This window comes from Vanacampus margaritifer, chromosome 17 (assembly GCF_051991255.1).
Source record: "Vanacampus margaritifer isolate UIUO_Vmar chromosome 17, RoL_Vmar_1.0, whole genome shotgun sequence".
NCBI lineage: Eukaryota > Metazoa > Chordata > Actinopteri > Syngnathiformes > Syngnathidae > Vanacampus > Vanacampus margaritifer.
Genome location: NC_135448.1, coordinates 16,623,984 through 16,649,829, shown reverse-complemented (window position 1 = coordinate 16,649,829; position 25,846 = coordinate 16,623,984). Strand labels below are relative to the sequence as shown.

The following is a 25,846-nucleotide window of genomic DNA, read 5'->3' as shown; positions in this document are numbered from 1 at the left end:
CAAAGAGCTAACTTCACCGTCTGCATCGACCGTTCAGATATTTGGACTCAAAGAGGTTAGGTTTACATTCCGTAGCGATGTTGTCCCCTTACTTTCAACTTTGATTGTTTTGACATGATGCAGATGGCTCTAAGTAGCACCCAGAAATATACCTTACAAGAGAACATTTAAAGTATTTTTCTTAGCAATGAAATGCACATGTAGCGCTTCTCAAATACATTTTCGTCGTAGAGGCGGAAAATAATGTTAAAACGCTGCAGAGAAATCAACCTCAGCCTTAGTGGATGGCAACGTAAGATGGCTGTATTATGCCAAAATATACCTTTTTTTTTTAAATATATATATATAAAGGACCTATTCCTTACATTTGTTGCGATGTAGCTTAAAAGAATTCAAGAGCAGGCATGTTGCACTTTTCAGTTCCAGCTGATTTTATTTCCTTCACTGAGGAAAAAAAATACAAATAAAAACAACAATCTGTACAGAGGTCTGAGAGGCAGTGATTGACCCAAAACATTGGCTGTTTTTTTTTTTCTTGTAATAAACAACAAAACAATATTGGCATGATTGGACACAACATGGTCATACACAGCATATTGCACAAATGAAAAAAACAAAAAAACTAAACAAAACAAAAATAGAAAAATGTCTCGGAAAAAAAGAGAAACTCTCGGACCACAATCATCTTCAACGTGTCCAAGGATGGCTGTCCTAGTGCCTGTCGTTGATCATCATACATAAAAACACACAATCTTTGCTTATAGTACAGTCAGTTTACATAAATATCTTCATGTTATTATTCTTTTAAAAATCTTAAACACAACAGCTATAGCTACATATACCTGAATCTGAAATACAAATGCTATTTGCCATGCCATAATATAGGAAAAACAATTAGCCTTTTGCTATACTTAGCCAACAGGTACAGAAATGTTAAATACTATTTTGGATGCGGTTTGCGCGAGAACAGAATGAAGCACTTCGTACACCCTTCTTCCCTCCAAAGTCTAGGCAAAGTGGAATGAGAGTGAAATTCAAAATTCCATCCAGTGGTTCAAATAAAACTTATCTGGCAAAGTATGAAACAAGAAGAAGAATGAGAAGAAAAGCACACAGAGGTATTAGCTCTATCTAAACAGTGACACGCTGGGATCTTTCAGTCCTTACAAGTTTAAGATGTGTACTGGAGTAAGACAGTCACCACTCAGCATGGGAGCCTCCAGTGGTGTTTTGTTTACTTGGCTGGTGAAACTGGAGTCACTGTGCCATTAAGAAGCATGTGGGTAAATACTGTAAACACGGTGTGAGGTCAGATTGTGCCAACCCAGCCCGCCCAGCCCCCCCTTTTTTTTTTCTCTCCTGGAAATGTAGATCCAAACAAACAATGTTGGAGGCTACCCATTCGCAGCCCCGCCCCCTGCATCGCACCCCCCCCCCCCACCCTCCTTGACTTTCCATAGATTTTGTACAAAAATACAAGTAAAAAAATCATGACGCACTCAAAAAGTGAGAGAGGTCACACACTTTTAAATAAGAGACACTTCTAGCCCTTCCGCGCTGGATACAGACAAGTGTATGTGCACACACACACACGCACACACACACAAACGAGACCTGTACGAGAACAATACTTCTATGTATAAAAAAATTTGGCCGGTATAAATACATCAATATAAAAAAAGTCATCTTGACACAGAGGAACTAGAAACTTGAAGCACTAGGCAGAAATGATGCAGACTGGGATGGGGAGGGGAGGGGAGGGGAGGGGGGGCGTTGGTCCTGAATTGTGCACTGAGTGTTTTAAGAAAGCTGAGAAAGGTTTTCTGGAGTCAGATTTTATTTTTTTTTTTAAAGTCCTGCCGTTGAAAGAGAAGCTGGTGATCGTGAATTGTGTCCAACCGAAGGTCTTACGCGTTGCGTCATTACGCAGCAATGAACATTTAACAACAGCTAAATCCTCCTCATTCAGGAGAGCATGCGTGTTGATACTGGAACTACTTTTGGGGGCGGAGGGACAAAAAAAAAAACAACAACACCTGAAGTGTCTCTTTCCCCCTAACGCTAATGTTCAGTTTGTCCTTCTCATCCTCTTGGGGATGAATTTAGAAGTCACTTTCACTTCTTTCTGCTTACATTCACTCCTCCTCTGTGTCCAAATGCAAACTAAGCATTTTTTGTTCTCTCCCCCGCGCCTGCGCGCTCCCGTCTGTGAGTAGCGCGCACACGCACTGTCTCCTCTTTCCACTCGATTCCGTGAAAATGGCTCCGGGAGGGACGAGAGGGGTGAGGGGGGGTCAAAGAGTTCAAAACTCGGGAGGGTTTCGTCGCGGTTCTCCTCGGCTCGGCTCGGCTGCAGGTTTCAGTAGGTGAACACCAGGTTGGAGATGGTGGACTCCAGCCAGTCTCCTGAGATCATCTCGCTCACCTCCCGGGTGCAGTAGTCTGGGAAGTCAAAGTGGGAGCCGGCGCCGCACTCCCCGAAGCTCCAGTCCAAGTCCCGGTCCAGCTCGGCGTCGGAGAAGCCCATGCCGCCCAGAGACATGCTCTCATAACCGGGGCTCGGGTTCAAGTCGATCCGCTCGTCTTCAAACTCCTCATCCGATGAGGATGAGGAGACCGACGAAGAGTGCGAGGCGGAAGGCGTGGGGGAGGACGCGCGGGAGTACCTGAGGCGCGCGGTGGGGGACGACTCGCTGGCCCCGGGGCTCTGCTCCTCGTACAAGCTCAGCGGGTCGCTGGACTCGGCCGAGCTGCTCAGGGTGGGACTGGCCGGGACTCCCACGGAGGGAGGTCCGCTCTCGAGGCTCCCTGCCCCCGCGAAGGTGAAGCTGCGCCTCGCCTCTCCCGCGGCGCGCTTGTCGGGGATCTGTCTGGCCCCAGACACTGACCTGGATTTGAAGAGGGTCTGGTGGTCGCCGCTGGGGGACGCGCCGTCCAGACTCGGGGGGCTGCTGGTGGACTTGCCGGCTGCGTGCTTGTGCGCCCGGCTCGCCGCTTTGGCCGCGGGGCTTCTTTTGGCTTTGCTGCGCTCCGAGCTCTTCTCCCCGCGATCCGCCTGCTGCTTGCTCGCCCCGCTGCCGGCGGATTTGACCTTCTTCCTGGGCCGGTACTTGTAGTCGGGGTAGTCGGCCATGTGCTTGAGCCGGAGCCGCTCCGCCTCCCGGATGAAGGGGATCTTATCGGCGTCTTTGAGCAGCTTCCACCGCTTGCCCAGCCGCTTGGAGATCTCCGCGTTGTGCATGTCCGGAGACTGCTCCATGATCTTTCTCCTTTCGATCTGCGACCACACCATGAAGGCGTTCATGGGTCTCTTGATGTGGCCCGTGGGGGTTTTGCACCAGGCCAGGTCGCTCCGCTCGACCGGGGCGGGAGACGCGTCCATCTCCAGGTCCATCTCTCCGCTGTCCGTGGAGTCGCCGGCTGGGGAAAGAGCGTGAGCGCTCATGTGCTGTTGCTGCTGCACCATCCTCACTCCAAAGTGCGTAAAAAGACCCACCGCTTGTTCCTATCACTCCGCTTGATAAACTAGAGCCTCGCGACAACAACAACAAAAAAAGTTCCCAAGTCTCTCTTCAGTCTCAGCTCGGAACCTTTTGGGCTGAATTGACTAAAAAAATATGGAGAGAGAAAAACGACGCGAAGTCAACTTTTCAACTGCCCGTGCGGCTGAAAACTCGACCCACTGGACTGAGGACGCGTCGCTGTGGACGGCACCAGTGCAAGTCCCTCAAGTGGACGTCAGCAGCGCGGCTTGTGTGTGCGGTTGAGGAACCATGTGGTTGAATGGAGCAGCTGCGCTTTCTCATAGTCTCCCCGTTTTCCTGCGCGTTCTGTCAACGTTACTGTAAACACAACAAGGAGCGCCGCGCGCTTTTATCGCTTCTCGGCGAGGCGCGGCGGCCAATCGGCGCCCGTCTCCATCCTCCGCTTATTCACTCGGACCACGCCCCCCGCCCTCCGATTGGCTGGGCGAAAAAAAAAAAAAGACACGGGCAATAATAATAATAATAATGTGCAATGAGGATCGGTGTGTCTGACCTCATTCCTGTCAGACTGTAGAAGGGAGACAAACTTAGTGTATTTATTGAAGCTCAGCGGGCTTTTTTTTTTTTTTCTTCCCCAAATAAAAATGTGCAATAGTGAGGCAATGAAAAGTGGGATGAAGGGGGAGACCAACCCACCAACAAATTCACAGCCTCTATTATGCATCACAGCCTCTCGCATAACATAACATCACTGCAAACAAGAATCTGTATTTACACTTTGAATTGCTTTAACCCGTAGTCGAGAACACCAAAACATGTTTCGGCGCATCTAAATAGCACATTAAAGAACTAAAAAAAAAAACAGTGATTGTTCACCCATCTCAGCCCTCCAGCTCCATTCTGTTCACATGTTCATGCCATGTAGGATCACGTTACAGTCGGTGACGCTAGATGTCAGGCTAGAGCCAAAGGGAGCTGATGGAGTGTGTACACCGCGCACGAATGTGTGTGCGTGTACAGTAGTGCTATATATACAGAGCTGCCTGTCATTAAAACAGAGATGATGTCATGCTCGGCGGTGGTTGACTGGGATGTGCAGGGAACTTGGTAGCATTGCCTTGCAAAAATAAATGCATTTATAAGCATATACATGTTTTTAGTTTTTTATTACGCAGTGTCTGTTAACATCATGTTAGTGTTTTTCAAAGTTATTTTAGAAGAATTAAATCATGGTGGAAAACGGAAGTATGGATTTTCACACAAAACTACAACTTTATTGATCAAATATATCCACCTTATTCTAATTTGATTTTTTAAACATTTTATCTTTACCCATCCTTTTTCAACAGCGCTTGTCATTGATTGGATCGTGAACTGGCCAATCCCAGAGGCGCACACCCTAGACTGGTTGCCAGCCAATCACAGGGCACATATAACAAACAACCATTTATGTATATGGAACATTTTAAATTTAAAAACAGTTGGGTCAAAAGTAACTCAATTATGGATAAAAAATTTTTTTAAAAAAAAAGGACCGATCCACTTTATGGGTCAATTTGACCCAAATTTCTGGGTTGTTTGAAATAAAATGACCCAATTTTTTTTTACCCAAGTAAAGGATCTGACTCAAACTTGGGTACCCAAGTAGAGGATTGGCCCATTTTTGACCCAAAGTTGGGTTATTTTTTTACCTGTTCATAATCATAACTTCATTACAGTGAATCCTTGCAAATTTGGAATATTTTATCTGCTGAAAAACACACCTTCTGTGCATGTGGAATCTTGGAGCTAACCGAGTTGAGAAGCTAAACAGTGCTTTGGTGTCATCTCACAACATCTATTAGCAATTATAAACCTTTTTGGGTGGGCGTGAATTACTCAAATGTTATCCATTTGTGTCTCGAGCCCCCAACATAAACCACGGTGCGACAGTTTATTTGAAAAATCATGTGCGCTTCTTATTGCATTTGTGCTCGTCGTTAGCCTAATAGCATAATTGCCCAAGTTATTTGGGGGATTTTTGGAAAACAAGAAAAAATAAACCATAATCTAGTTGCCTCGATTCACGATGACCCGGATGACTGAGACTCTACACGGACACGAAAGAAAAAAAAAAATAGTAATTAAAAATTAATGAAAAAATGACTTGGGGCAAATGTGTTTTCAGGCTAACAATGCGAATAATAATGAGCTCATTCTTCAATCCAAACATTACAAGCACTCACATTTGTGAGCCGAGTGTGTACAGTCCTCCTCCGGGAACCCGACGCACAAGGCTAGCAAACACCCACATGTGCTCCAACAGGTAAAGCGGGTCTACCTGTAATCTTATCTGGCTGTGTGAGCCGCAGCCGTCAGGGGGAGTTTCCACTATGTCACCGGCAGACGTCCCCCGCTCGGGCGGCGCGATGTGAAACGCCGTCACGCCGGCCTATCGCCGCATCATCTTCATCACAGCCGCAAGGATCCGTGTGTTTACCCCAAATACACCAACACTTTTGTCTGGGCTGTGTTGACGCCTGCAGGGATAGTGTCATGATGAGAGAGTGCAGCGGGAGAAGGAGACTTCAACAATGACTTCATAAAAAAAAAAAAAAAAAAAAAGAGCGTTCGGCGCCGGGTTGCGGTGCATGCTGGTATTAAAAGCGGTTGTGGATGCTTTTCTGAGACTGCTGTTGTTGTCATCTTATACTTCTGGGTATTAAAAGTAAGATGACATTTTGGGATAAGGATTTTTGAATGACTTATTTGTTCTTTTACAAGAACTATTTACTTGTTAGGTTCAGCAGAACGCAACCACTTATAAGTGGCAATTCATTTTGCATGCATCGGCCACAAACACTGCTCACAAACAGGGACATGTATTGGGCTTTGTGGTGAAATTCCAGGATTCATTTAAATCAGGAGTTGTCAAAGTTTTTAGAACAAGTACAAACCCCAAAAAAAAAGTTATTTGTAAAATGTATTGAACTCATTCACTGCCATTGACGGCTAAAAATGACAAAGATCCATTTTAACTGGGCTGGCAATATCGTTGTAAGCCACTGTAACATAATGCGCACTTTTGAATATTATGCCATATTATGGGTTTGCATGGCAAAGTTGGTGGGAAAAGGTTGAAAAGATCTATCACAAAAAGGTTGGAGACATTTGGATGGCTGGATGGAAGAATAACAGGAAATGCAAAACATTCTGAACAACCTGAAGACTATGAGAAGACATGACAGGACCCGATTCCATGCTGCACGTTTTGACTGGATATGTTAAATGTAAAAAATGGTGGCGGACTATAAAGTAGGGTGAGTTGCATGTTCGTTTTGTGCATTTTGACTAAATTCGCTTAAAAAAAAAAACATTTGGATGGAAAAGCCCATTCATGTCACTTTTGTTGTCAGTCAGCTAAATGTCTTGTGGCACAGACGCTCTCATATGACCTCATCTCATGGCGCAGTCGCCTCAAATTTCAATATTTGCAAAAATAATAACAAATGGAAATGGGCATCAATCATGTGCTTGTTTTGGGCATTTTCACTAAATTTGCTTAAAAATGTCAAATTTGGACGCTGGATCCATTTTTTAACATGTGCACTGAAGAGTTAAAAAAAAAAGAAAAAAAAAAGGTCAAATTAACTTGAACTGTTACGGTTCTCGTGCCTTTCAGGTTCATCATGAATATTCACCCGGAATCCCAATACGGCTAAACTTTTGTGCGAGTGGCAGATATTAGAAACAATACTATCTCAGGTGTTCTAATTAATATTGTGTTTGCGGAATATGAATAAAGCAGTAAAATCGACCCGTTTTTATCCATCTCAGGGGGCGGCCATTTTGTTACTGAAAATATACGCGCACGTATCTCGGACTTGAGATCGGTGAACAGTTCCTTCGAAGGATTTATTTTCAGAAATTTCTGAGACACGCAGAAAGGACAACCAAACGCCATTATCATTCCCCATGTGTGTGTGTCTCAGAAATTTCTGAAAATAAATCCTTCGAAGGAACTGTTCACCGATCTCAAGTCCGATTCAGAAAATCAACATTACGAACACGCGGACAACAAGGATCGTTTTCCAACAAGGGAAACCTCCAAAACCATTATCATTCCCCATGTGTGTGTCTCAGAAATTTCTGAAAATAAATCCTTCGAAGGAACTGTTCACCGATCTCAAGTCCGATTCTGAAAATCAACATTAAATGACATCACAGTTGCTCATTAATGCCTATTAAAGTTTATTTTATTTTAACAACAGTTAGTTAGAAACATCCACACTTTAGAACTTCATAATAAAATCTTTAGCGCTGTAAGTTAGTGTATAGCCCTCGAGCCAAATGCAGTCATGTGACAGTGTGTGTGTGTGTGTGCGTAACCCCGTTTCTCCACAGACAGATTTATGATCCCAAAGCCTGTGGCCGATGGGCTCAAAAAGACAACGCGAGCGAGGCTGAAGTGCGCTTTTTCTTCCCGGTGCAGTCAAACAGAGGTATTCATTACAACGCTCTCGCCGGCCTTTTCAGCTGCCTCGGAATGACGCGCCAGTTTGACCTGCCTGCTCGTCATCCGCGGGTCAAACACAACGAGGCCTTTGTGTGCACGCCTCCCAGTGTAAATGTGCCTGTACGTGTGTGTGTGTGAGATTGCGTCCAGCCCTAACTGAATTGGAGACTTGCCAAGGATTGGAAGTTTTATAAACCAGCGGGAAGTCCCGTCCACCCTGCAGTCAAATAGAGAAAGTGAAGACGAAGCAGCGATTTGCATACGCGCACGTTTTTCTCTTTGTGACTCATGCTTGGGTCACTTTGTCCCTTGAGTGTTTTTGTGTGGATGTGTCAGACGGCGCAGGTGGCTATCGCTCCATTGCACCCACCTAATGCTGCCAGCCCTTACATAATACTAACTTTTTATTTTACATTGGGCCATACTGGACCAAAGCTTTTCTTTTGTAGGTTTTTCTTACATTTGGCCTCGCTTTTATTACAGTGTGGTGTGGTTTTGTTGAGTGTGTGCGCTTGTACAAGTTGAACTAGTTTGACCTCATATTATGCAAACACGTTATTCAAATTAGAATTCGGAGAAGGGCGGAAATAAGGAAATAAAAGGAATACTAAGCATCTCCTTGGAAGTGGTCAAAAAGATCATCCTTGGTTGTTATCAGACCACAACATATCTCCCAAATGATTTGGGGAGAATTGAGACAAATAGAAGCATGATAGTGGTCGCCTCATGCAGCCCTAAGACTTTAGGACTTGTTCTGCTGAAAGGACTTTCGCCTTTAAAAGGACTCAAATTAAAGAATATCTGAGTTCTGTAAAGTTATATAGAAACCTTTGCCTGTCTGTTTATCCTTATGAGAAAGATGGAACAAATGACAGTGGGTCCTTTTCTGCCAGATGTGGAAGACGGTCCGCACTAGGCCAAAATGGCCGCTTTCGCATCAGCAAGGCAACTTCGCCCAGCCCACGTTAACTCATTCACTGCCATTGACGGCTATAGACGTCAAAAATTCATTTTAACTATTTCTATTAGTTTAACATTTTTTCCCACTTTTGTTAACAAGAGTATGAAAACCTAGAAATGTTTTAATTGTACATTTAGAACAGATATAAAATTTATGATTAATCGTGGGTTAACTATTGAAGTCATGCGATTTATTACAATAAAAAAAAATTCATCGCCTGACGCGATTAAAAAAAAAGAAAAGAAAAGATTATTAAAAAATTAGGAGCGTCAGGTGATCACATTTTTAATTACGATTAATCACAAATTTTATATCTGTTCTAAATGTACAATAAAAAAAATTCTAGGTTTTCATACTCTTGTTAATAAAAGTGGAAAAAATGTTAAACTAATAGAAATAGTTCAAATAAATATTTGACGTCTACAACCGTCAATGGCAGTGAATGAGTTAACAACGTGCAAATCCACTGTCTTAACTGGATTCTCATAATAACTGTGCCAAGTATAGGCAAGTAAAAAGCGCACAGTGATTATATATATAATGGCCTAGCTCAGGTCACCTATCTAATTATGTGTGACAAAGAGGCCTAATCTTACAGTTCAGACCAGAATCCTATTTCAGAGGCGAGGAGTGCCACGTTTAGGAAGCCTCAAACTGTCCGAAAGACGGCATTTTTCATTGACCATCCATCTTTGACTGCATTAGTCCTCACTAGGGTCGCAGGTGAGCTAGATCCCATCTTAGTTGACTTTGGGTGAGAGGTGGGGTACACCCTAGACCAGGGCTGGGCACACTCGGTCCTCGAGGGCCTGAGCCCTGCAGGATTTGGATGTTTTCTCTTCTCCAACACAGCTGATAAATGACCAGATCATCAGCAAGCTCTGCATAAGCTGATAACGATCCTGTTGATTGGAATCAGCTTTTGTTGGAAGAGGGTGTTGGAAAACGATCCTTGTTTTCATGCGTGTTCGTAATGTTGATTTTCAGAATCGGACTTGAGATCGGTGAACAGGTCCTTCGAAGGATTTATTTTCAGAAATTTCTGAGACACGCAGAAAGGACAACCAAACGCCATTATCATTCCCCATGTGTGTGTGTCTCAGAAATTTCTGAAAATAAATCCTTCGAAGGAACTGTTCACCGATCTCAAGTCCGATTCAGAAAATCAACATTACGAACACGCGGACAACAAGGATCGTTTTCCAACAAGGGAAACCTCCAAAACCATTATCATTCCCCATGTGTGTGTCTCAGAAATTTCTGAAAATAAATCCTTCGAAGGAACTGTTCACCGATCTCAAGTCCGATTCTGAAAATCAACATTACGAACACGCGGACAACAAGGATCGTTTTCCAACAAGGGAAACCTCCAAAACCATTATCATTTCCCATGTGTGTGTCTCAGAAATTTCTGAAAATAAATCCTTCGAAGGAACTGTTCACCGATCTCAAGTCCGATTCTGAAAATCAACATTACGAACACGCGGACAACAAGGATCGTTTTCCAACAAGGGAAACCTCCAAAACCATTATCATTCCCCATGTGTGTGTGTCTCAGAAATTTCTGAAAATAAATCCTTCGAAGGAACTGTTCACCGATCTCAAGTCCGATTCTGAAAATCAACATTACGAACACGCGGACAACAAGGATCGTTTTCCAACAAGGGAAACCTCCAAAACCATTATCATTCCCCATGTGTGTGTGTCTCAGAAATTTCTGAAAATAAATCCTTCGAAGGAACTGTTCACCGATCTCAAGTCCGATTCTGAAAATCAACATTACGAACACGCGGACAACAAGGATCGTTTTCCAACAAGGGAAACCTCCAAAACCTGCAGGAGTCCGGCCCTCGAGGACCGAGTTTGCCCATACCAGCCCTAAACTGATTTGTCAGCAAATCGCAAGACATATTGAGACAACGAACCTCTCCCTTAACATTCTCACCTATGGATGATTTTGAGTCTTCAAATGAACCTAAGATCTGTGTGGAAGGATGCTGGACTGTGAGTCAGATGGGCTAACCCCTCCCCTACCTGATCTGTTTTTTTTTTTTCTCAACTGACTTCATATTCCTTATGAGGAAAAGTAATGATTAACTCACAAGTCCTCAGAAAGTGACAAGAGTGGTCTGTTCACTTCCGATATCCACTGTGGATCCAAATGTTCAATAAAGTCTTTGTTAGTAACAAAGTGGGAGGCGCTATTGGAAGGCTCTAAAATTTCTATTCCCGTACGTCAAAGGGCCAAATAAGTCCAGCGAGTCCAGTCAGTTGACTGCCACGGTCACACCCATAAAACTTGCCCGTGTGCGCACATACGCAAAGAGACGCACAAACTCGCCCTCAACGCAAGGCAAGGCAGAGTCAGTCAAGTACCAGTCGACCAGAGTCAAATCAGGAGGGCAGACACACACACACACACACACACACACACACGCACTCACACTGACACACAACCATCCACTCCAGCAGTCTCACAGCACTTTCAGACACTCTGATACAACAATCTTTTTTTTTTTGCATTGTATAAAAAGCCAGAGGACTGGGAAGGAGCACGGAGTGGGAGCACAGACGAAGGAGGGGGGAAAGGAAGGAGAGCGATTTCGGCGCATGCACAAGTCGTCAACGCCGCATTTTGTTCTTTTGCAAATTTTCGAGACCGACGCGGTCGCTGCCATCAAGCGGACGGTCGACATACGATGGACGGATGCACTGCGGATACTTTGGATCGCTTGGAGAGAAGACACCGCTTGGAGTTGGATCCGGCTGGAACAAAAGCTGCATGGAGTAGCATATGGATGGATATAACATCAAAAACAGAAGAGAAGAGTTATTTGGTTTTTTTTCGCCTGTTCGGGACGGATCGGAGCGAAGAATTTGCGGGGTCGCTTTGATTTTGGCGGAGAATCGATGTCTGGGAAGAGACAGAGAATCAGGAAGAAGTTAGGCACTGAGGGGAGAAAGATGCTGACAGAATGTACAGGAGGAGGGGGGGGATGACTGCATGACCCCCCCCCCCAAAAAAAAACATTCTATTACTGCATATCAGCAAGGACTGCATCGCTTAATCTCCCTCGCTGATTTTTTTACCTTTTGTCTACTCCTTTCTTTTTTTGAAAATTTAGATCCACATGCAAACGACATACGCTGACTAAGCTTTGGAATATACAGACAACCCCGATATAACCTTGCACCCCCCCCCCCCTCTCCCCGACTCCCCCTTCCTCCTCCCCTTCTACAAGCATAGCATCCTCCGGGCAAGTCAGGTCAGGGGAATGGCGCGTCTGTCCTCACGTAGCCCAGGGAGCGAGCGGTGTCCTCAGCTCGCCCAGCCGCTAGCGGGGGTCGATGAGGCTCAGCCGTGGAGCTCGGAGACCCCTCTGCAGCTCCAGACAGGCTCCAGACGCACTGACCTACATCAGCCACCGCCAGACGAGCAAAGAGCGGAGGAGAGTGAGGGACGGCGACGAGAGAGGGGGAGAGAGAGAGAGAGAGAGAGAGAATGACGACGAAGGACGCAGAGATTTGCGAGGGTGATCAAATTAACTGCGAGACAAGAGCGAGCGTTACAAAATATATAACCTTAAATCCCCTTTTGAATTGACTCCTCTCAGTCCTCACCTTACACGCCTCCCCTCCCTCGCTCATCCTCCCTCCCCCGTCAATTTCCTATGATCGGCATCATACCACCCGAATCGTCTCTCACTGTCGGAGGATTAGTCGTCTCCGGCATGCCGACTTATCCGTCTGCATTAAAAAAAAAAAATCCCCAAAAAAATCGAAGGAGGCAGAGGAGGAAGGTTGGCGCAGGGAGTCGGTGTCCGCCGCCCTCGCTCGCTCGCTCGCACTCTTCTGCTTTCCAGAAGCTCTGCAGTGCGGCAGAAAGGGAACAGTTTGTGCTCCAGCCATCACGAGGACATACGCGCGTGCTTAGAATAGCCGTGTTCATTCCTGCGGTGTGTCTACCTCGCCGCGTGCGATCATTACTCCCCAACGACACTAAACGAGGATCAATTCCAATAGCGAGGCAGATAGATCAGACTAACGGGAGCGCGGCTCTCCGGGGACGCCGTGTGGCGGTGGAAGTCAGTCTCTAATGCAACACAGCTCAGTCACACTAACAATGTCTCCTTTATCCCCAGGTGAACATCAGTAAACCCCGGGGAGTAAAAAAAAGAAAAAAAAAAAAGAGGCAAAGCATATTAGAAGGTTTGGTCAAATCTACCCGGGTCAACGTAACCTGGTAGGGTCAGCAACTGACACATAGATTGGGAAAAATGGAAGGTCGCCCGAGCCGTACAGGGTTAATTTCGTTTTCTCCTCTAAAGCCCTTCCTGATTTATTGCGAGCCGCTCGACCTCTCGGTTCATCTGCAGAGGACGGACCCCCGTGTTGAGGCTGCGGACATTTTACACCAAGTGTTTCGCTGAGATTGAACAGATCACTGGAGATAAAACTAAATCCTCGATACCTTTACTAGTCAGTCACGCTGCAAGACTTCCAAATTGCATCTGTCACTTAAATGACAGCTTCTAATGGAGTAAAAGCTTATTTGCCGCCGACGTCTGGCCTAAAGATCGTGTTAACAACATTGGCGGTAATACTTGAAATAAACGGATACGCTTGCGGTGAGCCGTTTCTGCCTGCTCGCCGATTATAAGCTAAGATATTTCCCTTTCGAGGAAACTTAGAATCTGTGTATGGAAGCTGAGAAATACGGTTGCTTAGATGAAATACCAAAGAAAAAAAATTGGATCGAGGACTAAAATGGACATTCAGACGGCTTACAATTCCCAGGCTGTGCGTATCAGAGGTGACGACATTGCAGCTTTTCTTTCCATCTTAATTACGCCAATAATTTAGGAACACACGGTAAATGGTTTAAGAAAGTGAGCGGTAATAAAAAAGGCGATTCGATACGGTTTTCATACTCGGGGTGCAAAACGATTCAAGAGCGGTTCCATTTGAAAGCGGAATGATTCGATTCGGGTCGATATATACGAGAGGGTATGACGCAATAACGTGTCAGTAAATGTACATTTCCTTCAATATATTTCACTCCAATATTCAATACGTATCTCGATATACTTCAAAGAGGAACGATTTGATCCTTTTAAATCAAAAAAAAGATTTTCCGGTTCAGACCGGTTTTTGATCCCAATGACTTTATTGCAGCTGTGCGAGTGCTCGTCTCCGCATTTACGCAAAGAGGTCGAACTCGGAGTTGCAAAACGAAATCTTCTCAAAATGCTGCCGTTTCTTTTATAACTTGGATCGAGCGAGCTCTCATTTGACGGGTATGCTCAACGTGTAATGCATCCGTTGCTGCTTTTCAAAAAAAAAAAACATTCAACGCCGTCGTCTATTTACTTAAGCATACAGACGACGGTGGTGCGTTTCCTGCCGCTTGATTACGGTTGAAACTCTGGACTGGTTGCAGTCAAATTTTCAAAGCCGGTGCCGATTGAGACAGATAGACGACGATGTATATGTTGGCTTTGGAAGGGAGTGATCAGGTCCAGATGCAAAGAAAAGTGGGTCACCACACTAAACGTGTGCCAGACAGTTTACTTCCCTATATGTACACTGCTTGCAATATGCATTCGAAGAGTTGCCAAGTCAGACCATTTCCCTTCCCATCTCCCAATATAGACTGAGTGCATCTGTCAACTACCATCTGGCAAATATCTAACATAAGCACACATCCTATATGCATGCATGCACGATTCCCCGACTGAAAATGGCTCCAGCGTAACAACGGGGTGCATCTCACGTCTTTTGTCTCGGAATCCAAACTAGTAGTTGCCGTAAAACCCCCCCCCCCCCCCAGACCCTTTCATGCCGAGCTCCTGCCATCTCAAACAACAGTGTGGTTTGCTGCACGGATCTTTGATGAAGCGTTTCAACACGGCTGAGGCCATGAGGGGATACTGTTGGATCGGGACCAGCTTGATCTCCTCTGCAGGACTTTGAGAATAAGTGTTTGTTAGGATATTTGAGGCTGTTTTGCTGAGGCTTTATTTGCATTCTCGACCGCAATGTATTATCAAGGCCAAAAGTCTGCCAGTGGAGTTTTCCACATAGGAGAACTTTGGTGGAGCCGTTTAGAATGCGGGTATGGAACTGAAGGGCCCCGGGTTCAAAGACATTCATTGGGATGTACAGCTGAGCAAGGAAGGAGCCGTTGAAGTTTTTAACTGAAGGTGGATCAAAAGTGGACTGTTTTGTCAGGTTGTTGAGAGAAATGAGTTTTGGAGCCTGGAAAAGCAAACATGGAGTAAATGCTGTGTAAATTGAGTACATGAAGAAGAACACTCTTATTGCAAATCATCCTTCCTCATTGAAATGAATTGAAATTCCGTTAATGTGTTCCAGCCTCAACAAAATCCGAATATGCTTGTAACGTGTTATTTAATGTATCTATTAACATCTGTTGGTCACTATGTTCAAAATTTGCTTTCACTTTTAACGCTCATTGGGGAGCTGTGGTTCTTTTTTTTTGTCAGCAGCCCAATGTGAAAAATTTGTTCAAGACATAAAATGTGTTTTAATCCTAATTCTGCCTACTGTGAGCTCTTTCTATCTAGAAAAAAAAAAAAAAAAAACACAAACTGAAAATACACGACAGACTTTTTCCTCCCCTCCCTTCGCCTTCAGCTTTTTGTCTGCACTTCACATGTTACAAATAGTGACAAATGACGTCGCTGTGAGGGTTACGGGATAACAGCAATATCTAGATGAACTCAGAGCATGTAAACAATTGGGAGCAGACAAATACACACACACACACACACACGACTGGGCTAAGAGAGGAGACCATGATTCGAGCGGACAGCCAGTGTCAACCCATGGGGCATTTCAGCAGTGTTATGATGCGTAATCATTCAGTTGTCTAAGGAGGTGTGTTTGCGTGCGTGTGCGTGTGTGTGCGGATGTGACAGCGCCGCCACGCACAGGTCATTCCATAGCAATGCCCAGGGTGCATTGCATTGATTAGCGTCTGAGTGTCGGGCACATCTTGAGGCCGCGGTGTAGCAGCGCCGATGCGATGACAAGGGTGGAGGGATGGTGGGGGTGCGGGGGGGTTGGGGGGGGTGGGGGTGGGGGGCTTTAGTGTTCTTAGAGAGGCGGATGCCCAGTATACGTATGTGTGTGTGTGTGTGTGTGTGTGGGGGGGGGGGCTATTATTATTCCAGTCAGACATTCTAAGGAATATAGTAAAAGAAAGAAAAGAAAGGTATCGTAATCCCTTAAATAGAGATTTTCAATTGCAACTATTAGTGAATGCATTTTATTTTCACTATTGCCAAAGCAAAACCACAAAATACGATGTGAACTACACAAAGCCCTTTTCACACTGCATTTAGCAGGGCTCAGTGTGTAAATCCTTCTAAAAAAAATTTGGGGTCAAAAATAACCCAACAATGGGTTAAAAAATGGAGTCAAGAAATTGGCCTTTTAGTGTAAAGCAACTCGTAAATATTGGTCAGATCCTTTACTTAAAACTTTAAACAACCTAGAAAGTTGGGTCAAATTGACCCATCAAGTGGATCGGTCCATTTTTGATCCATAATTGGGTTAGTTTTGACCCAACTGTTTTTAGAGTATGTATGTGGCGAGGGTCAGTTGAGCGAGGATGGTGGCACGGAGATATTATATTTTTATTATTATGGCAAATTTATTTATGAATAAACAATTCAAGTGTCTACCGAAATACTGCAATAGTTTTTCTTTGTTGCTCGTGTCTTGGTCATTCTAAAATAGAGCAAAATCAGGGCTTTTTTTTTTTTTGCAGCAGCAGCAATGAAAGATATACCATGCCAAAAAAAAAATAATCTAAATTTGTACTTCCTGGTAGTTTGCTGGAAACCGGTCATTTCACGTTGCCACACTTTCACAGTCAGTGAGTGCAGTGTGAAAAGGGCAGAACATTGATATGCAGTTAAATCTGGGACTCTGTCAATCAAATGTCCTCAAACAATAGAAAAACTAATTTTGCAAAACATTTTGGTAGATATTATATTTTTATTATTGTGCCAAATTTATTTATGAGTAGCGGCGTGACGAAACAATCCAAGTTTCTACCGAAATACTGCAATCGTTTTTTTTTTTGTTGCTTGTGTCTTGGTCATTCTAAAATAGAGCAAAATCAGGGCTTTTTTTTTTTTTGCAGCAATGAAAGATATACCATGCCAAAAAAAAAAAAATCTAAATTGCTGGAAACCGGTCATTTCACGTTGCCACACTTTCACACTCAGTGAGTGCAGTGTGAAAAGGGCAGAACATTGATATGCAGTTAAATCTGGGACTCTGTCAATCAAATGTCCTCAAACAATAGAAAAGTAGTGCTTTGGTGCCATGTTGTGGCATCTTGGCGCAAATCAATCAGTACACTCAATTTGATTATTTAAAAAAAAAAAAAACTTATTTAACAACCGTCATGTGAAAACAAGATCAATCCATCCACCAGCTGCAGTTGGTTACGTGCGCCTCTCTCAACAGAAAGCGGCGAGAGAGTGCGCAGATTTGTTTGTTACACAACACTGAGTCAGTGGCGGCGAGTATGTGCAGTAAAAACACAGATTTGGCAAGCAGCCTAAGCACTTTTCATGGTAATTGTCACATTAAAATAAGTGCACTCATATCGGGCCAGCGGAAACTGGCCTGGACTGACCAGTCCTAAAAGGAAAACAAAATAATAATGATTTAGTAATGTTGTTGAAGCCTAGCAGGGATTTTCGACAAGAGATGGGAAGAGGGAGGATGAGACGGAAGACAGAAATAAGGGCTGTTTGTGTTCGCACCCGCGCACACACAACAGTACGGTATGTCTGTGTGTTCACCGCCTCACATTTTCTTTTTCGGCTTTTTTTTTCTGCCTCCGTCTCCCCCAGGCTGTGTGTTGCTTTTCCTAGCCCAAGGAGCCTCATCTAAGCGGGCCTCCTGAGAAAAACGCCGAGACAGGGAGAATGAAAACTGCACAGTGTACGGAGGTGGGGGGGAGTGGGGGGAAGGGGGGGGGTACCCCATCAACAGGTCAGCTCTGCCCTGCACACTAATGAGTCACGCAATCTTTGAAAATGCAACCGCTTCAACACTTCAGGACACATTTGTGCAAAACCGCCTGCAGGAAAGAAGTCAATACTTGAAAAAAAACAAAAAAAAAAAACAGATTTAGTGCGCCAAGCAAATCAAACAAACGACAATTCAGCAAAGACTTTTAATTGAAATCGAGCAATCACCTCAGGTAACTCTTCGGATGTGTGGCGGCGGCCAACGCCGCAGCGCTTGCCGGCTTGTGACACAACAAGCTGCTTATGTGTTATGTCACCCGGTGTGGAGTCATTGCAGGTGAGAAGAAAATCCGCTGATTCAGACCAGAAATAGATCTGGCAAGCTAGTTACCTTAAAAAAAGCGGAATTTGCCCTTGTCGTGACGATACTGCGGCACACGCTCGCTGGGCAATTTGCACTAGCACAACCTAATACCGTCCAATACAAGCTCAAATCGAATAAATAGGAAGTTTTTAATAATCGTGATTTAAATATCAATTCAAATAATCCCTAATTATTAGTTTAATAAAGAAATTTTACACATAACATGGCAGTTTTTTTATTTTATTTTTTATTTTAGCAAACGCTGTTAAGCTAGCATGATGAAGGTCGCTAACACTGCACTTCCTGTTAGTGCTCTTATTTTGAAACCTATTCACACCACTTACAGTGCATTACTTAGTCGACATCAATAGTAATCGGAGGAGGTTTTCCCATCATGCTTTGTTGCCATTACAACTGATATATATATATATATATATATATATATATTTTTTTTTTTTTTTTAATGTGTGTGTCAATTATAGACATATTTTCACTATTGGTGGACCGATCGAACCTTGCTCCCGCAAGATTGTATCCTCGCGGTATTTGTGAGTCCACAAACTCCCGAGAATCCATCTTGTACCGCTCCCATTGATTTCCACCGATACGGACCAATCACAGAGCGACATTGTATTTGGGGGGACGGGATATGCAGCTGTGACGAAAACAACAAACAAACAAACCAAACATGGCGACACCGGTGGACGAATGCGTGGACGCTGTAATTAATTCTGTTCTCGCTGAATGAGTCTCTTGTATCCACAAAACCGACAATTTGAACTCAACGCCATGATATCAGCTAGTCACAACAGTCGCACGTCGGTGACGACATTTTCATCCTTGGTCGAAACAAAAGTTAGGTGGACGTGCACACGATTCCGCTTCGTCCAATCAGCTCGAAGTGTTGGACAGCATGCCCCGCCTTTCCCGAGCCAATCAACGCGGAGCAGTCCCAGGCTGATATTGTAGAGAACTCCCTCGAGTGAAGCACAATCTGGCTATTGCCAGGCTAGGACCGATCGGCGCGGTCTCTATTCCTTGCAAACAGCCGGGGTCAACTGTATATGTAAATATACGGTTAAAAAAAAAAAACTCAGCAGCCCAAATGGTGTGTCGCAGCAGCAGGAATTAGCCAGAACGTCCAGATTACTCACTCCAAGATCACCCATGATGACCCATGATAAGCAGTATAGAATGTGGCACGCGCACACACACATACAAAAAAAAAATAAAAAATTTAAAAAAAAAAGAGCGCAATGATGACATGTCAAATCGGTAAAATTACAGAATGAACAATACTGAGCTCTCCAGAAAAAAAAAAAATAAAAAATTGATGGATTCTTATACACGTGTAGGCCTCCTTGTGACTATTTTGCATTTATTTAACTAAAAAAAAAAAAAAAAAAAGAGAGCAATGATGACGACATGTCAAATCGGTAAAATTACAGAATGAACAATACTGAGCTCTCCAGAAAAAAAAAAAAAAAAAAAAATTGATGGATTCTTATACACGTGTAGGCCTCCTTGTGACTATTTTGCATTTATTTGACAAAAAAAAAAAAAAAAAAAAAAGAGAGCAATGATGACGACATGTCAAATCGGTAAAATTACAGAATGAACAATACTGAGCTCTCCCAAAAAAAAAAAAAAAAAAAATTGATGGATTCTTATACACGTGTAGGCCTCCTTGTGACTATTTTCCATTTATTTGACAAAAAAAAAAAAAAGAGAGCAATGATGACGACATGTCAAATCGGTAAAATTACAGAATGAACAATACTGAGCTCTCCAGAAAAAAAAATTTAAATAAAAAATTGATGGATTCTTATACACGTGTGCTCCTTGTGACTATTTTGCATTTATTTGACTAAAAAAAAAAAAAAAAAAAAAAAAAAAGAGAGCAATGATGACGACATGTCAAATCGGTAAAATTACAGAATGAATACTGAGCTCTCCAGAGAAAAAAAAATAAAAAAAATTGATGGATTCTTATACACGTGTAGGCCTCCTTGTGACTATTTTGCATTTGTTTGACTAAAAAAAAAAAAAGGAGAGCAATGATGACGACATGTCAAATCGGTAAAATTACAGAATGAACAATACTGAGCTCTCCAGAAAAAAAAAATAAAAATAAAAAATTGATGGATTCTTATACACGTGTAGGCCTCCTTGTGACTATTTTGCATTTATTTGACTAAAAAAAAAAAAAAAGAAAAAAAGAGAGCAATGATGACGACATGTCAAATCGGTAAAATTACAGAATGAACAATACTGAGCTCTCCAGAAAAAAAAATAAAAAAAAAAATTGATGGATTCTTATACACGTGTAGGCCTCCTTGTGACTATTTTGCATTTATTTAACTAAAAAAAAAAAAAAAAAAAAAAAAAAAGAAGAGCAATGATGACGACATGTCAAATCGGTAAAATTACAGAATGAACAATACTGAGCTCTCCAGAAAAAAATAAAAAATAAAAAATTGATGGATTCTTATACACGTGTAGGCCTCCTTGTGACTATTTTGCATTTATTTAACTAAAAAAAAAAAAAAAAAAAAAAAAGAAGAGCAATGATGACGACATGTCAAATCGGTAAAATTACAGAATGAACAATACTGAGCTCTCCAGAAAAAAATAAAAAATAAAAAATTGATGGATTCTTATACACGTGTAGGCCTCCTTGTGACTATTTTGCATTTATTTAACTAAAAAAAAAAAAAAAAAAAAAAAAGAAGAGCAATGATGACGACATGTCAAATCGGTAAAATTACAGAATGAACAATACTGAGCTCTCCAGAAAAAAATAAAAAATAAAAAATTGATGGATTCTTATACACGTGTAGGCCTCCTTGTGACTATTTTGCATTTATTTGACTAAAAAAAAAAAAAAAAAAAAAAAAAAAGAGCAATGATGACGACATGTCAAATCGGTAAAATTACAGAATGAACAATACTGAGCTCTCCAGAAAAAAAAAAAAAAAAATAATTGATGGATTCTTATACACGTGTAGGCCTCCTTGTGACTATTTTGCATTTATTTGACAAAAAAAAAAAAAGAACTCACACGTAACGTACACTGCGGGTTCTGTTGGGGACCGGGCGAGAGAGTCAACCTCGTCACATAAGGAAAGCTCGCCCATTTTTTTTTCCACACGTCCCCTCCTCTTCGCGCCGAGCTGCACATTTACGTTAACGACACACAACTTGTAGCACGCCGTTGCCTCAGCATCGCATTACTGGAGCGTGATGTTCCCAGCTCCGGGGCCAAACTCTGTGACTCTGTGACTCTGTGTGTGTGTTTGCAAACTGCTGAGCACAAGCCAGAGACCGGGTTCACACCGGATTAGCTGTGAGTTGGCTAAACACCAGATAGCAGAGATAACAATGTTTGTGCCCGTAGGTGTGTTTGTGTGCTAGATGAGAGGTAGTGAGTGGGGGGTGGGGGGAGGGGGGTGGGGGTGTCAGCTGATATCAGCAGGAATAAGCCAAAACACTGATAAGGCTTTTTCAGCATCGGCACTTCTAATGGTCGGTTGGATGCTAACGAACAGGGATGCTGTTTACTGACCTTTCAATCTTTTCAACCTTTACTTTCAATCGGCAAAAGAAAAGAAGGATGGTAGGATGGAACGAAATAACCACATTTCTTTACCCCCCCCCCACCCCTTCCCTCCACTTCCTCTCGTTCACCTTTCCTCCATCGCTCCTCCCCAGAATAAAGCCGGCAAAGATGAGCATTCATCCCGCCTCGCCGTGGGAGGGGAAGGTGAATCTTTTAAAAGGCTCCTCGCGTTCCCCAGCCAATCGATTGATGTTGAAGTGTTTAACTCGCAAAAGGGGCCCTCGCGTAAAAAAAAACGCCTCGGCCGCCCCCGTTCACGCGCGGCAGCGCCGCAAATCTTCCGCGGGACCCCATTGATGTTGCTTGTTTTACCTGCGAAAGAAGACGCTAATCCCCCTTGATGCTCGCCAAGGTGATGTATTCAGGGGGCGAGAGGGGAGGACCGCCTGTCTGTCAGTGCCGCATAAACAAAAGATGCCGCTTCTTAGCCGACGTGGAAATAAAGGCAAGACATCTCCTACAGGAAGCTATATTGTGCGCGGAAGGTGTCGAACATCCTGCCTGACATATGAATTGTGGGAACGGCGCTGCCCCGACTTGAAACAAACACTAAGAGGATTGGCAGCCTCTGCTGGCCTCGGCGCCGCCGCACAAACCTTGCCGCAATTCAAGCGCTATTGCAAGTCATACAAATTGAGGCTCATTTTCAATAAGAGGGAGATTATTTCAGCCGCTTTGGCATAAAATGATCTTCCAACAAACCATTGTTGGCGACGAAAAGCGCACGGAGACAGCGAATATGATATCAAAGCAAAGAAAGGAGCTTTGTCATCTATTTAAAGCAGCTGTTTTTAGACAAGCCCTTAAATGCTTGTCAGTCTTGTGGAAGGAAAATAATAATAAAGGACCTTTAGGTACATCTGTAATCTCCAATGCGAGGGCTGGATGAAATATTACAAGTATATATTGTAGGTCCAAGTGGACAAATCTGAATCATCTGTTTGTTTGTTTTAACTCTCTACTTCTATGTGCTTTTCAAGTGACACATATCCAATATTCACGAATAATAATAATAATGCATTTTAGATACTGTTAGAACTGGGCAGACGCTTACCTAACCCTCTTCATTTAAATGACGGTAATCGCAACATTCATTGTCCGACTTCCTTTGGCAATTACTTTGCTAATTTAATAATATAGTTGTCTATTTACGGCATAATAAATGCTCTAAAATATACAGTGGGTGTTCCTAATGTGTTTGTCATTTATGCGCAGACTGAGGGGATTTGGTGGCATTTAAACAACTAACTCTTTGACTGCCAGACGTTTTCAGAAAAGGGATGCCGTGGGTGCCAGCCGATTTAAGCATTTTTGACTGATCTTTCAAGGTCCACAGAAAATTCTGTGTTTGGACTATGGAAACACACAGACTACCAAATGAAAGATTGGACTCTCATCTTTCATCAGAACAAAAAGTTTGTTTCTACCTTATTCCGTTTTTCAGTAATCAGTAATCAGTAATCAAAAAAAAGTTTTTGGCAGTCAAAGAGCTAACATATTTGTTGTTTTTACCCCCTTTTTATATGCATTTAAATTCACCATCCGCCGTTTTCACTGAAGCAACCACCTTTCGCTCCAGGTTTTACTGGATTTTTACTGATTTTGCAAGGACCACAGGATATTGTATATTGTTATAAAAACAGAACCTACCAAAATAAAGATTATTCTCTTCTTTCATCAGGAAAAACAGTATAATTGTATCCGTTTCCGATTTGCAGAAGTTTAATCAATATTCGCAAACCTGTTGAAAACAATGGAAAAAATAACTTGTTGCAACATGGCCCTGGCTGATCTCTTATACTCTGCTGCCGCCTTCTGCCCATTTTTTGTAATAACTACCATTGCTTTATGCCACCTCTTGAGGTCAGAAGCTGCACCAAAGCCCACTGTATGCTTTTGCATTAATAAATAAAAACATTTTAAAAAAAAACGTATAAATATGTTTTTGGGAGTCAAGGACAATTAAATTTTAAATGACGTATTTTTACGTTTTTGGGATTGAATGAGACTCAAAAAGGTTCTTATAAAACATCATAGACAGGCTAACCGAAATTAGCAGTAATCTTACAGTATTTCAAAACCTCCAAACTGCTCACTTTTACTTACGTTGCATCTCTACCATTACGCCTCAGTGCTGCCAGGCATGTTGTGGCACAAAGTGGTACTGCACTGACGGCAGGGTTGCTCGTATAGTGTAAAACAAAAAACCCATAAAAAGCCATCACTTAAAAATCTGCAGTACAACAAGGACACAAAAAATAACAATCAAACAAAGAAATCAATCAATAAAAACAGACAGTTTGAATAAATAAACAAATTCTTTGTCAGCTGTCTGATACCTTAATATTTTACAAACACCACTCACTGGCTTGCTAAGATTAGCAGCAAATTAAACTCTCTCCGTCTCTTTGTCACCTTCACACAAACACATACATAATAAGCACACACACACGACTCATCTTCATGTGGGAGTGTGAATAGAGAAGGCTCCAGTCTCCTCTAAATCCCTAAAAGCTGTCATTGACTTCAAACATGCGCACATATACACAAGTCTTCACAGTGGAGTGCCTCTGCCAACGTCTGGCTTTATTTTTCTATAGGATGCTTTAGATATGGGGCCCTACAGCCCAGACCTGCCACACTACAAAGCACCACTCACTTCATTTCATCTCAATTTAATGTTCTATATACATCAAATAAACCAGTGCCCCTAAAGTCACATCATTACAAAGTTAGATGTGGAAAATGTCTTCGTTTTTTAATTTGACCTTAAAATGGCAGAAGGTAAACCTTTTTGATGCCGTGTAAGGGGTTTGTATGAAACATTTCTGTCTCAGTGCCAACATAAGAGTTGTACTTATCTCTTTGACTGCCAGACGTTTTCAGAAACGGGTTGTCGCCAGTGCCAGCCGATTTAAGCATTTTGACTGATCTTTCAAGGTCCACAGAAAATTATGTGTTTGGACTATGGAAACACACATACTACCAAATGAAAGATTGGACTCTCATCTTTCATCAGAAAAAAAAGTTTGTTTCTACCTTATTCCGTTTTTCAGTAATCAACAATAGAAAATGGTTAGTTTCACCTCTGTTTTGCAAAAAACGTCTTTTAACGTCTTTGGCACTCCTCCATAGGATTTTACGTTATTTAACGTTTTTGGCAGTCAAAGAGTTAAATTTGGAAACTACGTTTTTCACCAATCAGGAACAAAGTGGTGTCTTGAGATATGAGTTTAATTCATAAAAAAAAAGTGTGTATCTCAAATCACATTTTCCCAGTGAAACAAATGGAAATGCCATTAATCCGTTCCAGTCTTCCCCCAAAGACAAGAACATTTGTTTTTATGATGGTTTTGAGGTGACGGTATAAGACAGACAAACGGATACATGGTTCATTGAGGTGTCTCAACTCCTCTCAGCTAATCAGTACGGCACTAATATGAGTTGTTCAATGCAGAGGATAAAGAATATTGGACTGTGAGTTCTGTCATATTGTTTGTCTGTGTGTTTCTAGACCTGCACATAAGTCCAATCACACCACAACATAGTCACTATATAACGTTAGCATTAAGAGACCAGACTCACAGTCTAAGCTACGTGGTTGCTTTAAATACACAAACTGCAATTCTCTGTGTGTTTATGCGGAGCAAATTTCAACACAGAAAAGCCCAAATCACCACTTTTAAATAGTGTGCACCTTTTCACGCGCGTAATCTTGCGACGTGGGATTTCTTGTAGATAAGGTGTCAAAGTGGCACAGTGTGTTCCTGTGCATGTGTGTGGGGTGAGGGGGCATATAATCTATTCCGTGACCCACATTTATGTGTTGAAAGGCAACAAAACTACACTCCAGCCCTCCCATCCAATTTCACAGCACATCACTGTCAGCGTGTGTGTGTGCGCGCGCG

The 25,846-nt window shown here is 42.8% G+C and overlaps 1 protein-coding gene across 1 annotated transcript in view; it reads right to left on the bottom strand.

Annotated features, from left to right (window-relative positions):
* Positions 1-407: 407 nt before the first annotated feature.
* The window catches only part of sox4a (SRY-box transcription factor 4a), a 122,109-nt gene continuing 96,670 nt past the window's right edge, over positions 408-25,846 (bottom strand). The window contains exons 5-6 of the mRNA XM_077548328.1: positions 5,806-6,004; positions 408-3,842 (exon numbers count right to left, since the gene is read on the bottom strand). Of these exons, the coding sequence (XP_077404454.1) occupies positions 2,360-3,466 (1,107 nt within the window). The 5' untranslated portion in view covers positions 3,467-3,842; positions 5,806-6,004 and the 3' untranslated portion in view covers positions 408-2,359. The remainder of the gene's footprint in view (positions 3,843-5,805; positions 6,005-25,846) is intronic.